Source organism: Epinephelus fuscoguttatus, linkage group LG9 (assembly GCF_011397635.1).
Source record: "Epinephelus fuscoguttatus linkage group LG9, E.fuscoguttatus.final_Chr_v1".
NCBI lineage: Eukaryota > Metazoa > Chordata > Actinopteri > Perciformes > Serranidae > Epinephelus > Epinephelus fuscoguttatus.
The window spans coordinates 15,003,911-15,022,975 of record NC_064760.1 but is presented as its reverse complement, the minus strand read 5'-3'; the positions used below and the strand labels follow the sequence as shown (position 1 = coordinate 15,022,975).

The 19,065-nt window shown below is 39.3% G+C and overlaps 1 protein-coding gene across 1 annotated transcript in view; it reads left to right on the top strand.

Annotated features, from left to right (window-relative positions):
* The window catches only part of LOC125894528 (ecto-NOX disulfide-thiol exchanger 2-like), a 265,263-nt gene that overhangs the window by 226,633 nt on the left and 19,565 nt on the right, over nucleotides 1-19,065 (top strand). Inside the window, exons 10-11 of the mRNA XM_049585996.1 lie at nucleotides 5,453-5,640; nucleotides 15,891-16,031. Coding sequence (XP_049441953.1) covers nucleotides 5,453-5,640; nucleotides 15,891-16,031 — 329 coding nt within the window. The remainder of the gene's footprint in view (nucleotides 1-5,452; nucleotides 5,641-15,890; nucleotides 16,032-19,065) is intronic.

Below are 19,065 nucleotides of genomic sequence, written 5' to 3'. Positions count from 1 at the left end.
GTGCCCTTTAGGCTTCATATTGGGAGATGCTTTGTTATTATTACTGTGGTGAATATGAAGAAATGCACTGATAAATCTGATATGCAACCAAAAAACAAACCTGTGATATTAAACAGGGAATAACACTAGCATTGCTGAAGCTTCCAACACATCGTATTAGGGACATACTTTGTGGAATCTGATAAATTGTGTAGCTGGGTACACAATGTGCACATAAACACATAGATGCTGAGAAAGAAATCCTAATATATAGCTGAGGGTTCTCTGTCACTGCACACAGATTAATAAGAGAATAAACTGTTGGTCTTCTCCCAGCGTGGTGCATATGTGTGCGTGCATGCCTACAGGCACATATGTTAGTGTTCATAACATTCAGAGCAAACACAGGGGACGTTGGACAGAATCTGGTCAAACTGTTGGCTCTCATTGGGCAGCAAGTTCATACAACTTGATCATCAATATTCCCCTCACCCTTTCTCTGCCTCACTGAGTCCTGCTGGGAGAAAACACACATTAGCACACAAGCTGGGGTTTCCATATCCATCTGAATATTATCATGTGTTGTTAATTTAATCATGTTTCCATACACAGCTTGAGAGGAATAAAAACAAATTCCTTTCACAATATTACTCGACACACGAAACATACATACGACGTGCGTTAATCACACAGGTGAAATTAAACACAATGGGATATTATTACCATCTTATCTATATCATTATTTCAGCGCTGTTCTGAATGAAATATTAGACATCTGATTATTGGGTGTCCTTTAGATTTGGCTGACAGTCAGTGCATTGGGCTCACACTGAAAATAATTAACACTTTAACTTACACTCACACTTATTAAGAAAAACAACAATGGAAATGTATTCTTTGCATTTTTATATTTCCTTGTGGCTATAACAACAGAGAGCAATGTTTATTTTTTTTAACAGATCCAATTGTTTTTGAATATAGTTGAGATGGCCCTTAATGGTAATGATAAAATGAAAATTAAAAATCATGTTCAGTTGTAATGCTTGTAATAAGTTAGCATACCAACACATATCAACTTGTGACCATGGAATTAGTAGTATTACCAGTACTAGTTATATTGCCAGTGGTTAATATTATAGATATTTACCATTACAATGGTTTGAAAACATCTCAAAATAAAAAAAAATTTCAATCATATGTATAATGGGATAACATTAAATTTATTGTATTAACAGTGAATATTCATCCTTTTTTTATTTCATAAAAATTGTGAATTTATTTTAGCATCACTACCTTTATTATAAACGTTCAATTCAGCTGTTTGATATAGTAAAACGAACAGTAAAAACCATACTTTTTCAATAATTTTTCCACCATATATACAGTGTTTAACATTAAATGTGTCATTTAACAACAATAAATGATTGGAAGATTTTTTTTTTTCCTGGCAAATATTCAGTTTAAATTAATAATTAATAATAATAATTAGCTTAGCTTCAATTCACTACCTTTACCATAAAAAGACAAATCAATTTGTAGAGCATGTTTTTAAAAAATAATTTGTCCCTTATTAGACTTTTACCTTTTATATAAAGTTACATAAATCTGTTCGATAACACCTCTGAAATTATAATATGTCAAATTAACATGCCTACCATTGAAAACCCCACCACACAGAGTTCTTATGTCTGGAGGGCCTTATTTTTGTTAATAACTTCGTGGAGGAGGTGAACTGAAAAGGCTTACTATTTTAAGACACAGCGACATCTAGAGGATTTTTTTAGCATGACATACCTAAACCGAATGGTAGAGATAGCTCAATCAGATTCAGTTAAATTCAACACAATTTTCACAGGGACTGTGAATCATGCTCTTACATCCCTCTGTATATAATTTGAAGGAATAAGCTGCAGTATGGACCTGTTGTAGATTTTTCAGTTTAGTTTACTGCAATGCTGGAAAAAAAGAGCCTCATTTACACAACCTTTTCTTAAAATATTTTCATATCACTTTTGTTCAGGTGGAAATTGCCCTCAAAATAAAATGATGTGGAGTTCATGAAACAGTCATTAATCTGTTAATTAATAAGTAACTGCACATCTTTTGATGAATTTTGAATTTACACCCTGGCAAACCCACAAGTGTTCTGTTGATGTAAGAGCTGTGTGAAAACGGAAACTGAGAGGAGGTAGAAAACCCTTACCATAAAACAAAGCATGTTAAAGACATTACTGATGCTGCCCAAGAGAAAAACATACTGTATTGTGGGAGAGCAAAAAGGCAGTTTGACTTAAGTAAGGTAAAAACAGAGGATTAAACTAAGTGTATTTTGTGTGCTACAGATGCTACAGTTGGACATCAGGGCACCGTCAAGCTCTCGAGCTACCTGATATGGATAATTAGATTATGGGAAGGACTGTGTTATCACAAGGCAGTTAATTTGATTTAAGCAGCAGATGGAAAGCTCAGACTGTAGCTGATGTAATAGTGGTGTTTCTGTAACTGTAGCTCTGGACAAAAGCTTTGAGGCAGCAGTACACTCCATCAGAACTCAAGGAAACTATAAAAGAATGAAAGGTCATGATGTCAGTGTCAGCGTTTGAATATTGTATTGGAGCCGGACTTTGGTGTCAGTTCTATTGAAGTCAGTGAGGTGGGCATGGCAAATCATATCTTTGTTGTTTCACCTTTGACTGAAAAATCCTTCAACCAGATTCAAAAAACACACGTTACGTGATGCTAACTGATGTTTCTTATCTAACTCATTTCCCTTGGTATTGGTCACCAAACAGATCATGGTTCTGTCCAGCAGCTCTATCTCAAGCCTCTGTTGGATCCAAGATAGATAAATGCTACCTACTGTTAGTGGGTACATGTATTTGGTTTTCAGTAACTAACCAAACTTTAAATTGTTAATGATATGTAATAATTTTTAGCAGGTCTTATGTTAGATAATCTTTCCTGTTATCACCAGGTGGAGCTAATTGCCAAATTCTTGTAAAGCTGGACCATCATCACTCACTGGTACTTGTTACTTTGTTTGCTAATGAACTAAGTTAGCATTTGCACTTTATTTAGCTAACGTCAGCTGGCATATATCCCTGTTGAGTCGCCCTACATGCCCTATGCATTTTTAATTTTTCCCCGCTATTTGGGATCAGTAGGACCCGATAAGTATAAAAATGAAACATTATTGACGATAATAAAGTCCCAATGTCTCCCAACGAGTGCTTCCTAATTAACAGCGTCTTAGCATGTTACTGTTGCTGACATTGGTCATTTTTTGTCATATCAAGCTACAAACATTATTAATCATAAATAAGTTTTAGTCATAAAATGTGATCAGGTTTTGGACCTTGTCCACTTTTGTCTCAGGATGCCATCTTGTTTTTACATGGATTAGTGTATTGTGCTCTTACTACCACTAGATGGCACATAAAAGTGTCCACAAATAAGGACAATAGGGCTGAGCTAACTTGAGTGAAGTATAAGGTCAAGTAAACCCCAAATGTGATGTCCTCAGGGTCTCAGGAGGATATAGATTCCTTGTCAGAACTGCGTTGTTGGCGGTCAAACAGCTTCAGAAAGGCACATTATCCCCATACTTAAATAATATCACATGTCCCGACTGTCTTTGACAGCTGGATTTTTACCCTGCCTACAACTGTGGTCATTCAAGTGGGGTATAAACCAAGCAGTAACCTCCGGAGCTAAAAAACTGAGCACGTGAGCAAGTGACAAAAACTGCAGTTCCTCAGATGGCCACTTCTTCCACACAAAAGCAAGTCGATCCCCATATACCGCCATGTTCATATGCCCAGTGTTCACAGCCAGATCCAAAACATATTTTGGTCTCTTTAGCTAATGCCAACATTAATGACAACTGTAAGGGCGGGTGAATATTTATACAACTCGGCCAATTACATTTTATTAAGGCTTAAATTATGCGTAATTAAGGGCGGGTCAGTTATAAGTGACATGCTGTTTGCAAGGTGTCGCTACAGTCTGTGAGTCAGATCCACCTCTCGCTCCTCCACAGCTCCTCCCTCTTGTCTAAATGTGGTCACTTATGGCTCCAAAAAACCAAGATGGTGACGGCCAAAATACCAAACTCAAGGCTTCAGAACGGGAGTTCACAAACCAGTGGGTGACATCAGGGTGACTACTTCCATTGTTTTACAGAGTCTTTGAAATAAACCCTTCGAACATTGTTGGACAACACATCAAACACACACTGAGCATATCACGGACCTAATATGCACAATTTCTATGTGTTTCCACCAGCATACAGATGCATGATGGTCAGTCTGTTTGCTCCCGAGGGCTCCAAGGCTTCATCAGGAGTGTTTTAACTCCAGAGCTACGAGACAATAGTTATTTAATCTCCAGTCAGTCAGTGGGAAAGGTCACCAATGCAACATGCATCTTGAAATAGATATTACAAGATTGCCTGAAGCAGGCATGATCATTAATGGTTTTGTAGCTGTAAATCATTGAGAGTACATTCTTCCGATTTAACAGTGACTGTTAGATACAGTATCTCAACCATGACATTAATTAAATGTCATGTACAGATCGTATGAGTCGACCCTTTGTCCATTGTGGGATACTATTTCAGAGTTGGCAACAAATTAGACTTTCAAGCCTCTATTTGTGAGTGTATCGAAAAATCTACGTTTGTGCATTTATTAATACATTAGCAGTGGATTTCAGATCAAAATCAATTAATCAGCTTTGGTCTACTTTCAGTCACTGAGGTCATCAGGAATTAAATTTCTTCAGGAAAGTTAATGGGAGAAAAAAAAGAACAGGAAAAAGGAGAATCCTATTGAAGTCAAAAGCCTATTTAGAGATAAAAGGCACTTTTTGCCATTTTTCAAAAGGGATTGTATTTTAGTGCCTGCATGGGAACATAATTTCTAAAACGCTCTCATAGTCTGCATTTGGTTCACAAATGCAAAAGAAGGAGAATGATTCTTTGTCTAAGTCTCTGGGGGGGTTCTCTGCACTTTTCCTGTTATTGAGATTAAACAGAATTAATATTGCGGCTGCGTTTTGAAAAATTTCATGGTATTTTCAATGCTTCTCTACGAGGTAAAGGAAAAAAGGCTTAGAATGTTATTTACAGTATAGAGTCAGTGGATATGTGTGTGTGCACTGTATAAGGCTGAGAGATGCTTTAATTTGGGTGTTACCAGTGGACTACTTGTGAAAAAAATCTTACATTTGACAGAAGTCAAGTATGTTCTTCACTAAACCTCTTACTAGAGGTTGTAATTTCAAGAATCGGTTACAGAATCAATATGAAATATATAAATATATGTTTGTATTTCTTGTTGACACCTGAAATGGAAACCTTCAAATAGAGAACAATAGAGTTTGACATTAGACAGAAACTAGACCAATTAAATTCTTTCCTAGACAGTCTAATAATATGTCATTATGTATGTTTGTGTACTTTATGAATCTGTAGGTGTTTCCCAAGCAGAAGCCTTAAAGGAGGAGAACGACTCCCTGCGCTGTCAGCTGGACGCCTACAGGAACGAGGTGGAGCTGCTCAAACAAGAACAGGGCAAGAACCAACCAATCAGCAGTGAGGAGCACAACACACACTCTCAGCAGCTCAGCTTCCTGCAGCAGGCTCTGCAAGGCATGCAGAAGGTAATGTGTAGCACAAAAACTAGAGATACACCAACTGATCAACGGTGACCAGAACCGGCAAATTCCAGTCGGCTAGTCAGTCTTAAATATAGTCTGTCCTGTGCTGATCAAATGTACTGCGTGCGCTGCCCAGTGGTTCACGTCGCAATTAGCAGCACAAGGGTGGCAGTAGCTCAGTCCACAGGGACTTGGGTCTTGGCAAATATGGAGTGTGGATTGGTAGCTGGAGAGATGCCAGCTTGCCTCCTGGGCACTGCCGAGGTGCCCTTGAGCAAGGCATGGCGCCTCCAACTGCTTGGGGTGCCTGTCCATGGGCATTCCCCTTGCTCTGACATTTCTCCATTTAATGCATGTATAGGTCCTGTTTGTGCGTTGTTCTTTAAAGTTGTAATTCATTCCCATGCATGCTACACATGGTTTGACATCTACTGTGTTACGATAACTAACAGACTGGGGTATACCACCCAAATCTGTGTTAATCACAAAGTTGTTAGGTAACACAGAAGTGTGGCATAGCAAAGCTAATGCTAACTGTTTCATTTAATTAGATGGAAGATGCTAAAACATTTAGCTTCTTAGTCCTGGAGGTATAACTCAATGGAAACACAAATATCAGTGGCCTACCCTACTCTGCAGGTTAGCCGATTAATTAAGATAACTAGCAGACTGCTGGGAGAGTTGATAATGAGCTCCAAACATTCACATAGAAAAGCTAATGCTAAGTGTTTCATGGAATTGAATGGAAAATGCTAAAAAGATAATGCCATATTACAGGAGGTAGAGTTGGAGTTGGGTGGTCTAACCTAGTTTGCTAGTTAATCAGATTTTTGTGGATGCTAAATGAGACACTCATCGTTGATATCATATATGCATTTATAACTATTCCTAGTCAAGTGCCTAGTGGCTTTATATCAGTGGTTCCCAACTGGTCCATCCACGGGGTCAGATATGTGCTTCGTCATTAGTTCAGGGTCCACACAGTTTGATATATTCAGTGTCATACTTGTCGTTGGCCATGTCTTTAAGTAGCTGTCCATGAGTCACTCACTCTACAACAGGAAACACTCCAAAATTCACTGTACTTAACAAATTAAGTGTTTTTTTACAAAGTTGACATGCTTGCGAGTCACTTGCGGTCCATTCAGAATGGACCCAGGACCCAGTTTTGGACCACGACTAACCAGTTGGGAACCTGCTTTAAAGAATAGTTCCAAGTATGTTTGTCAGTGCTGTCAATTATAGTTATTAGAAAGAAAGAAAATAAAAAATTTGGCAGGTCAGACTTTGAAAAAATAGGAAATTGGAATGGCCAAGAAAATTGCAATCGGTGCAATCAGGAAAAAAAAAACAACCCAACATTGTTCCACAGGGGGAGCCACAGCGATCGGTCGCATTTTAGCCATGTTTATGCATTGTTCTGTTGTTATAGCGCCACCCAGTTGCCAATTAGAGTTAAATTTCTCCAGTCACCTTGAGGCGTCCTGTTCTACATATCTACCAATTTTAGTAAAAATCGACATGGCAGTTAGGCCTAGATAAGAAATCAGCTCTCTAGCGCCCCCATTTTGTTTGAAGGGGTCAATAATGGAGGATTCACCTCAGATTACGTGTAGTCATATGCCTACAAAGTTGCGTGGTGATGGGTGAAACCCTTGAGATGTTGTACACCTTTATGTGATGAGCCACGCCCTCCGCAATATTCATTGCCTTATAGAAGCTCAGTTTTAGTAAGTTTTCCAACTTTTGCCAAGAGGGAACTTTAGATATTGCTCCCTAGATTATGTTCACTGAGTTTCATGCAGATCGGTCAAACTTCCTAGGAAGAGATCGATTTTTTTTTTTTTAAGATATGTTTTTGGGCATTTTTGCCTTTTAATGGATAGGACATCCAAGTGTGAAGGGGGGAGAGAGAGAGAGAGGGGATGACATGCAGCAAAGGGCCACAGGCTGGACTCGAACCCGGGCCACTGCGACAACAGCCTTGTACATGGGGCCCCTGCTCTATTCACCAAGCCATCGACGCCCCAGAAGAGATTGATTTTAAGTGTTTTTCAAAAAATTCAAAATGGCGGAAAATCTATATAACCGGAAGTTATGGGTTCTTGAGGCAGATTTGTTCCTCATGAGGAGAGGCATCTCTGTGCAAAGTTTCATGTCTCTACGACATACGAGGCATGAGATATGCCCATTCAAAGTTTGCAATTTCATTCGGTTGCTATAGCGCCTCCCTTTGGCCAGTTGATGTAATATTGCTTCATTCACATCCTCCCATGACCCTCTACCACTCTACCACTGTGCCAAATTTCACATGGATTGACCAAGTCAGTGAGGAGAAAAACGTGGAACAGACATACAGACGGACAAAGTTTTTGTCATTATATAGTAAGATAAAGAATGCAAAGGACAGAGATTGTTCAACAGTAAAAGATTTCAGTCCGCTCTGATAAAACTGCAGTTTTCTGAAGATGGACTGAATTGGAAAAGGAAACAGATTTTCTGTCTATTTATCACATTACATCATCTCAGTAGATGTTTCCTGTGATTCAGGTTCAGACCATAAACAGATGACTTCAGTCACTTGTTTTGACACATGCAATAAGTTTAAAAATAAGCAGTATATTATTGAGTAATACCAAACCAAATATAATAAATGTCAGCATCTAAAACAAAATCAACGCATTCATATCCTCTCCGCTGCAAAGAATATCCCCCTGAACAAGACATTTAATATTGTGTTTGAGTCTCTTTTCCTCTAAAGAAAGCAGTAAATGCCACTCTTTCCCTGTGTTGCCTTTCCTGTTTTGAGACTTTTCTCTCTGCCAGAATAATAAGAGATCACTCGACTGTCACACTTGATTGTAAAGCACTCTTGAAACAACGGCTTTGCATGGAAAACAGGTGAAATTGTCCTGCCTCAGTCATTCGTGGAAATTATTCACTTATCCAGAGAAGAAGAAGCAAAACAAAAGCCCAATTTCAGTCACACAGGAGGTACCTTGACAGGGTTTGACAACAGAACTCAGACATTTTCTGTGACGTTCCAACCAGCTTGAGTGAAATGTTTATTGCTGTTGAAGGAGCTTCAGTCTGGGCATTCCTCTTTAGCATACTGCAAAGTCATAGAAAGTGCAGGGACTTTTTTTAGTGTTCATTTTGGCTTATTATAGCTGATAATGATCAGCGATTGAATCAAGGATCAGATCAAAGTGTACTTCACGGCTCAGAGACATTACAGGTTATCTTCAGGGCTATGACGCTGTAAAATGACGTGAATGTACAGAAACAAGTTGAGACAATTGTTTTCGGAGAAATCACTGTTTATCAACGCAATGTTGTAATCATCAGTGCACTGTAAACCTAAAATTAAAGTGGTTCACATTGAGAATAAATGACCTCTTGAAGCTGTCTGTCGAGCAGTGGGAGGGATAAACAGTATTTGTTCTGGAAAAGTCTTTTTTTTTTTTCAAAGTTTATATCAGATTAATCTAAAAAAAATTCAAGATGAGGCAGAAAATATTACCTTTGCAGGCTGTTCTATGTGGAAATCCCTTTAAGTCAATATTGAATAATAAGATATGTGTAAGAAATAAACCCCAAACCTCCATCTCTGGCGAGCTTCGTAAACTTATTTTGTTTTATCTCCATGGTAGCGGATATATGAGTGAGAGGGTCAAGGTTCAGGGCGTAACGTTGTGAGGAAGTAGTATGTAACAATTTTGTGCAACAATTTGTACTTTTTAAGGACAGCTTCAGTACCTACTAAAAGTAAAAAGAAAAGTATGTGATTCAGAATGCACCCTTTGTGTTTTTGCAAGGAGCCTCTCAAGCAGGTGGAGCGAGTCGTTTGCACCTGATGTGGCTGTGTCCAGGTGTATTTTTAGGTACTGCACACTCACACAGGTGTTTCACTTATTCTGATTAGACCTCTGCACAGGTTGATGTAGGGCTGAGGTATGCTGGGAAATATGTGAGCGTACTAAACTCCATGTACCAATTAAAATGATAAATACGTTAATTGTCGACGCCCTAACAGATGCAACAAACTAATAAGAGAGACAACAGTCTGTACACGCCCACACAGGCCTGAGAAGCTCAGCTCTGATCAGGTGGATGAAGTGAAAATACTTGTGTGGGTAGACGGTGGTTTTGTAGGAGCTTTAAAGCTGGCCGTGTTGTAATTCTGACAGGTCAGGATTTAAGATGAGTTCAAACCCACGTTGTCTAAAATGTGTCATGCAGGCTCTGAAACATGATTGCTTGAATGCCAAACATTTTTCCAGTGACGAGTTGCTGCTTTTCTTCGTTTTATATTAACTGATAGAATCGTAACCTTGCAAACTGTTTGTCTTCTTTTTCGTCAAGTATGTAGTGTATTGATTTTTTTTTTTAGACTGTTGATGAGTATTTTTCACTCACGCATGTGGAGACAAGATGATTAATTGATTAACTGAGAAAATAATCATCATTAGCTGAGACCCATTTTCTTTAGTATAAGACAAGATAATGCTTAATAAATATGTGAATAAATGTTTAATGTACTTAATTAATACAGTTAATTGTTATATTAATCTTTATATTAATCTGTTTCTAAGTGACTAAAGGGAAAACAGTTTTTGAAAATGGTCCGTCCAGCTGTTAGTGAGACGGCCGCAGACAGCAGCCACAAACAGGCTGCAATCTAACGACTTGTAGCACATTTGCACCGTCATTTTATGTCCACAAAAAGTGCTTGATTTTGCCTCTGATAGGCTCAGAACTTTATTCTAGGTCCCCGACAGTTTATGGAAAGGATCCCTACAGAGATAGACCTTTTTATTAAAGACTAAGATCCTTTTTGTTTAAGGTGAAATCACTATCACAAACCCCACCAGATTTCATTTAAATGAACAGAAATTTTAGTGTGTAGAGAGCCAGCATGTTTTCACATTCAACTGGATGAATTAAGGGTGCTTTCACACCTTGAACTCAAGTTCATTTGCCTCCTAAGTGTGGTTCATTTACGCAGGTGTGAACACAGCAATCGCACTCAGTGCGCACCAAAACAACCAGACCGAGACCTTCTTGAAGAGGTGGTCTCTGTTGAACTCTGGTGCGGTTCGTTTGTGGTGAGAACGTGTTCCGACCTCTCTCCGAACCAACTGCAGTCAGATGACACATTGTTTGGATTAAACATGAGCATGTTACAGTCCTGGAGGATTATTAATGTGCACCTCCTCCTGTACTGCCTTAATATGCACATTCAGCACATCCAATGCATCAAAACATTGTTTTCTAGTTGGAGCCGCGCCTCGTTTTCCAACTGTATGGTTTGACTAAAATGAACAATGACAGCAATATAGTCCACGATGAGCAGCGCTAAAATCAACCTGCGTAGTTGTCCCTCCATTGTGACATTAGAAAGTGTCACATTTATCTTGCAAGTGTACTCTTCTTCTACTTCCTGGATTTTTCCTGCATGGAATTTCTGACCAATCAAGAGCAGCTTTCTCACACAAGGCATTTGACCTCGTCCACTTGTAAATGCTGCCATGCTGCCATAAGAACACGAACCATCTCTGGGCAATTATGCAACTTTATAACAAAATTAGTCCCTGATTCAGACTAAAGCAAGACAACTCTACGTCTGAAACCAAGTTGGTGATTGTCACAACAGTGGAAGAACAAACCAAAATGATTTCTGGGAGTTTAATTTGTTTCTATTGATTTTGAATGAAGTGTATTTTATGATTATATAAGCACTATTTATTTATAAGGAATCTGGTGGCTTTAGTGATAGCTGTTTCGGGGCACTTGACGGTGCGAACATGCCCTGATAGTTACAATACAGCCTGATTTGCCGCTGTTGTCTGCAGTGGTCTCGCTTAATACTAGATCAGTTTCAGAAAGTGCTGTACCCATCAGTCAGTTAGACACAAAAGCAGGGTTAAAAAAAAAAAAAAGGGTCCAGGTTGAAAAAAAACTCACCCACCCAGTTTTTACAGTAATGCTTGTTTTACAGACACATCTAATCTGTGTGTGGTAGCTGCAGGCTTGTGTGTGTAGAGGGGTCAGGATGTGAGGTGTTGTTGCTTGATTGAACAATAGAGTTTGGCATTTAGACAAAAATTGCACCCTTTAAATGGCTAAAATGAAGGGGAAAAAACACTAAGTCTTTGTGTTCTTAGGACCAGCATTTAGAATCACAGCTTTAGGCTATATTTAACAGAATATTACCCTCAGGAACATTTAGTAATCCACTTGAAAAAAGAAAACACTTCCTCAGGCGGCAATCCACTTTTACTGATCACCTGCTGTGTTGTCAAATAGCCCCAGCCTGCAGTTACTCTTCCTTAAGCGAAGAGGTGTCATGGAAAATATTGTTTTCGAGACCGAGGAGCTTTTCTCCACTTCCATTTCATTTGACAAAGTGCGTTGTAATCACCTTTATGAAATATGTCTCCAGCACGTATATGAAAACATCAGTAGATAATTTGAACACTTTGCTTTTTTCCCCTCCGGTCTGAAATTTGGTTGTTTTCTCTGGCCTTCAACTATCTATTATCAGGAGATATGTTTACCCTGTAGGAGAGAATTGATGTTCACCTTGAAGCCTAGAATACATGTTTATTGTCTGCTGGAGCCTTTAATACACATGACAAAATATACACATCAGTGATGTTTACTGCTGTGTAATGACAAGCTGAGGAAGGCTTACACCCAAAACATACTCCTGTGATGAAAAGCATTTCTCTCTTAACCCCTTAAGCTGCAAAATATCAGCATTAACCACATTTTTCCTTCATCTAAATGATGCCCAAAGTTGAAATGTAAGCATTTTCTTGGATTATTTTTCCCTATGAAAGGCTGACTGTTATTTTTTCAGTGCTGCACATTCCCACATCCACGTTCATACACATCAGGGAGCTGCACTGTGCAACCACAATCTCTTGTTTATCATGTGGAGATTTGCCTCCGGTGCTTGCCAATAGTCTATTCAGCACCAAGACTAAATTATAACAAATTATGCACCAGTTCTGCAGTCAGTGTCTGGAGTCAAGCCTCTAAATTAATGTTCTGCTTTTGGGCGTACATCTAATCATGTGTTAAGTAAATAGCCTCTTCTGACCAGGTTTACACCACGCTTCAATTGACACTTTTTTAAATTCACTCTGTGTCTCATCTGTGTTAAAGAAATGTTAATGTAAACACAATAAGATGTTTGTTTGTTCTGACCTCACTCAGACGCAGTCAGGTGTTACTGCAATGTACACAGAGGATTGGCCTTATGGAGAGAATATCCTCCTGTAAGATATAAGGTCTCATTTACATCTGACACCGAAGAAACAATCTGTTTAAATCTCAATATGTCATGTGGATTATGGCCTTATATTTACATCATGTTTACATAACTGTTAGGTGTTACATCCTGCCCTCTGTCTGCATCATGGTAGGAGATTTCATAAGTAGTTGGCGTCAACAACGTCAGATGTCGGTTCCTGTTTTCAGCTCATAATACCTTCTGCACAGATTACATTTACACCTGTCTGAGATTCAGGCAACGCTATTATTATGTTCTAATTACAACACGTGCTATTATATTAACATGCAAAGTGTAATATGTTCCTCAGATGTTAATACCAGGCTTCAAAATTGTTTCCATGTGGTTAATTTTATATTTCAGGTGTCTGCTTGTTAGCAGTTTTAATAAGCTGTTAATACAGCATCTTATCATGTACAGCAATTTTGTCAGTACATGTTAGTCATATGAAATTGTTGGTTCCGATAATATGAGGAATTCCTTTGACGCAGAAAGGACATTTTTTTAAAAAATACAGGTGCTTTGTCACAACCCTCAGCATCTGACAGCAGCTCACCGGGCACCCTGTAGTGTATCTGTCTGACACACAGCTGAAACACAAGTGGTTAATGTTGTGAAACTGTCATGGTTAGGTTCATGCAACAAAACGAAATGAAAAAAGATCATGTTTAGGATTAAAACAGCCACATAATGTGACGTAAATATGTAACATAGGTAATGTCAGTGCACAATGACCATACGTAAATTACACAATGCTACGTTTAACCAACTGCAGTCTCCTCAGTGAAAGCCTAGTTTTGTTTGACCTATCCACCTCCTGCTTCTCGCCCTACACAGACTTTCTCACTATGATTATGAGATTTGTGCTATTTTCCAGCGACCTCTTCACTTACAATCACCAGCCACTTTATTAGGTACACCTTGCTAGTACCAGGTTGGACCCCTTTTGCCTTCAGAACTGCCTTAATTGTCATAGATTCAACAAGGTGCTGGAAACATTCGTCAGAGATTCTGGTCCATATTGACATGATGACATCACACAGTTGCTGCAGATTTGTCAGCTGCACATCCATGATGTGAATCTCCCGTTCCACCACATCCCAAAGGTGCTCTATTGGACTGAGATCTGGTGACTGTGGAGGCCACTGGAGTACAGTGAACTCACTGTCATGTTCAAGAAACCATTGACACAAGGCAGGATGGATCCATGCTTTCATGCTGTTTACACCAAATTCTGACCCTACCATCTGAATGTGGCAGCAGAAATCCAGACTCATCAGACCAGGCAACGTTTTTCCAATCTTCTATTGTCCAGTTTTGGTGAGCCTGTGTGAACTGTAGCCTCAGTTTCCTGTTGTTAGCTGACAGGAGTGGCACCTGGTGTGGTCTTCTGCTGCTGTAGCCCACCTGCTTCAAGGTTGGACGTGTTGTTGGTTCAGAGATGGTCTTCTGCAGACCTTGGTTGTAACCAGTGGTTATTTGACTTTCTGTTGTCTTTCTATCATCTTGAACCAGTCTGGCCGTTCTCCTCTGACCTCTGGCATCAACAAGGCATTTTCACCCAGAGAACTGCTGCTCACTGGATATTTTCTCTTTGTCGGACCATCCTCTGTAAACCCTAGAGATGGTTATGTGTGAAAATCCCAGTAGATCAGCAGTTTCTGAAATACTCTCCACCTTCACTTCAGCAGGTCGTCTTGACCGTGTCTAAATGCTTAAATGCATTGAGTTGCTGCCACATGATTGGCTGATTAGCGATGTATACTGCGATGGGAGACTTTACAAAGAATGGATTGTGGCCATGAATCGTGTGTGACTAGCAACTGCCATCTGCCCCATCTCAAGCTCCGATTCACAATAGATACTACGCTAATGATATTACAACGCAAACACATCAATTTTTGCAACTCCAGTTTGCCTGTTTTTTCATCTGAGTGCAATTGTTTATGGAGCATAAATGTTGCCTTTGCGGCCAGAGCACAGTAGGTAGTACAAAGGCAGAGAAAGAAAGAACTGACTTTCAGAGCAGGAGCTACAGGTCCTGACCATCAAGATGAAGAGGTATTCCTTAAAACTTCAGGCAAAGAATTTAAACCTGACAAAGAGTAACCTTGTGTGAGTCAGTGCTGTGTGTGACAACCCTTATAAATGTGCTTCAGTTACCACCAACTCTGTTAAGACACTAATATTTAACTGTTACTGTGTTGCTATCACTGCTGATCTCTGTGAATCATACTGATTTTGCAGTGAGGCTCATTTGCATAGAAAATTTTGCGCCAAATGTCAGCACATTACCTTATTTAAATACATGCAGATAGCACTGGAGCACCGAGATTAGTTTTACTCAGCAGCTCAGTTAGGGGTGTATTTCACTCAATCTTTGCGGGAGCTTTGAGAATTACACAATTTCCTTTTGTCTTATTTGTGCAGGTTTGGCAGCCACAAAAGCTGCGCGGTTGTTTTATGAATTCACCCACAAAAGTGTGCACCAAAACTAAAATACAATGCAGGCAGAAAACAGACCATAATAATGCATAATGTAAAAAAAATATTGCGGCGTAATTGGGTCATTCATTATCCAGACAGCATATGCAGACAACAGATTTTGAATGCTCTGTATGAATGAGGTCCCAGATATGCAGAGGAGCTCATTATGTGCAGGTCTCTCCCTTTCTCGAGACCAGTGCTCAGTTTTCACCTCACTTGACACACACGCTGCACAGCACCACCGTAACTGATGAATTGTTCAGCATCACATTAAAAGAAGAAGCTGATGAGGGAGTCCTTATTTTGAATTTCTCCCAACAGGATTTTTATCTTTTGATTCTCCCGAGTTAAGGTTGGGACCCTGCATCAGATAATCTCAGAGTCTGGAAAGAAGATCAGCACTGGTTAAAAATGGCTAACATGAACACTGATGCTAACCACTCTTCTTCTTCTTCTGTGTGTTTAGCAACTGCTGAGAATGAGGGACGAGTTGAAAGAGCGAGAAGCAGAGCTCGAGAAGAGTGTAGAAGACAAACAGCAGCTGAAGAACCAAATCCATGACCTCAAGTCGGGGCTGCACAACCTGCAGATATCAAACACGTCACAGGTCAGAAGAAAACACACAAACATACACTAGATCAAGGTAACTGTTGTGTTCATGTGTGTCTGTAAATGGTAATATTAAATCTTAAAAGAAACAGGCCTCATTTGTGGTCTAGTTGGAAAGAAATTACTTCATAATGAGTTTCAGTGCCTGACGAATATTGCATATTGGGAAAATTATTCATCATACCACTGGCTTCATTTTACTGAAGATTGTTGTGCATTTAAAGTGGTGTCTAATGATTTGTCCCAGAACAGTGGATGAAAGATGGAAGTTTCCCCTAAAGGCACAGATAAGAAGAAGTAATCAACATCTTTGGTATTAACCATGACTTTGCAAATAGAAAATAGAAGAAGGCAGATCATCTGAAGAATTTTGAAAGACCAGGTCACTATAATTTAACCAATAATTTAAGTTTCAGGCCTGAAAATAAGAGAGCCATGCCTCAGGGTTCATATATATGCACATGTGCAGTAACCAGGTTGCTACAGTGCGTATAGTAAGCTGCTCTCTATGAGGCCTTTTTTCAAACTTTATTCAAAAGCGTAGTTTTTCGATTTAAGGGCTTAACTCATTGATTTCATGTGAAGATTTTGTAATGCTTTCCCTTAAAGCCCTGCCCCTGCACTCAGATAGCCTCTGCTTGCACATAGATTTGCTCTGCTTCAGCTCACACTAAATGCTTTTCATTCATATACCTTGTTGCTTGCACAGATTTCCTGTGCTCCAGCTTCCACCCTTCTCCTCGTACTCACGTAACTACTGTGCAATTGTGGAACGTCTGCTCTCAGATTTTGTGTGCAATAACCCTGTCACAATTTGCCAACCAAGAGAATGCTGCTTGCTTAATAGGCTTAACTGGGTTCACCAGGTTAATTGCGACACCTGGTATTCTGTTGGTTTGGGGGATTTTGACAGGATTATCATACAACAATCTGAAACCCGATGTTTTAAAAGTGCACAGAAGCAGCGTGAGTGTGTGGAAAAGGTCCAAAGCTAGAGCGCAGAAAATCAAGTAGCAATATTTTTAAATGAAAGCTTACCGTTTGAGCGGAGGCAGAGCAAATCTAAGGGCATGCAAGGGCTATTTAAGTGCGAGAGCAGGGTTTCAATGGAAAACATTACAAAATCTGAATCTGAAATCAAGAAGCTGTGGTTTGACTAAAATGAACAATGACAGCAATATATCTATCAATCAATCAATCAATCAATTTTATTTATAAAGCCCAATATCACAAATCACAATTTGCCTCACAGGGCTTTACAGCATACGACATCCCTCTGTCCTTAGGACCCTCGCAGCGAGACGGACAGACGTGCAATAGATGTCGTACAGAACAGATCAACATAATAAATTAATAGTAATCCATATGACACAATGAGACAGACAGAGAGACAGAGAGAGATGCAGGACTGACGGTAATGACAGTAGCTTACAACAACATTAATGAAAGTAATAATATCATAGTTATAATTCTGGCTATTGTGGTACAATATGTTTAAAGTATATATTAATATCTGATCTTTGTTTGGAATGGCGGACCCCGCCACTAACAATGAAAACTTGCATAGACCGTTTCAAATTTGACAACAAACGTTCTAAAGGGGTCCGAGTGTATGTCCTGTTGGAATGTTAATGGTGTAGCTGACAGGAAGTAAACAGGACCCAAAGCAATTGCCATAGCAACAGCATACCAATGAAACGCTCTCTAGAGAGGTAATTTTAGAATTTAAATACATTGAGTTACTATTAATGGAAAAATGCAGATTGAATTAGTTACAAAATGGAGTTTCATTTCATGTATATATTAAGGGTTATAAATTAACATCACTGAAATATTAAATGGGAATTACACTCAATTTAAGAAGTCTTAATGTTTAAAGATAAATTTCCACTGGTTATATTTTGCACTTTGAGATTACTCTCCTGGTTTCTCAGACTCAAATCAAGATACAGCCTGTGACTGTTCCCCGTGCTGCAGCAGGGGTTTGAGGGCAGATGAAATCCCTGAATGAACTTTTACACCCAAATGAGATTTATTTTACAGTATGTAGCTCTGAAGCGGAAAATGTTTGCATATCTTTGGAAAATTACCCCGGGTGGATTCAATTCCATCACTGCCGTGTCTTCCATTTCATTCTTGTGACACTGAATGTTGATGTTACATCATAAAATAGAAGATTGATTTTTTTTACAGAGCAGCAGGTAACTGAATGGGGAAATAAAGAGTGTGTCATCTCCTTTGTTCACCATCAAGGTGCCCTTGAGTAGGGGACAGAAGTGATGAACACTTGTAATGAGGCTGTTTCTAGGCTGACAGGAGAAGTGTCTGATAATACAGAGCGACTCAACTGTATTGTTTGTAAGCCTGGGAAGCAGTTTGTTGCTGTGTATGAACTGTCCTTGAAATTTAGCACAGACTGAGGCTGTAAAGGGATCAAACTGTCCTGAACAGTACAGTAAAAAAACAAAAAACTAAAATTCTCTTCTTTTCTAGCCCACATTTTTCAAAACACTACAGAGATGTTTTATTGTAGATCACCTGTTGACATACAACAAAGATCTTATTGGAGTGCAGGTGTGCTCCACCGCCTCTTATGTCTTTATTTCTGGCTGGCCTATTTCGGCTCAGCATGGGTACAGGGAAGAAGGTGAACATGAGATTGAGCTTCAAGTTTAATCAGCTATGTAACTAGATAATGATAATGCTGAAATGGTACTGTCAAGTGGTGCCTGATGGCTTTCTGTCTGCTCTCCGGTCGACTTTTTGATCCACAGAGCTGCTCAAGTTGGTTTTCTGTGAGCTGATGGAAGGTCACTCAGTTACAAATATTCAAACTGTGTGAATTAGCTTTACTCTTCTCTACATTCCCTGCCCTCTCAGGCTTCACTTAGACAGATCTATGTACAACAAGGTGCTGTAATACCCAATAAAGGATCAAGGAACCTGCCACTTGGCTCTCCAGTGACCAAAATGTTCCTCTAGAGGAGCAGAGTCTCTAAACTGGGAGGGACAGGTTCATGGCTTTTTACATT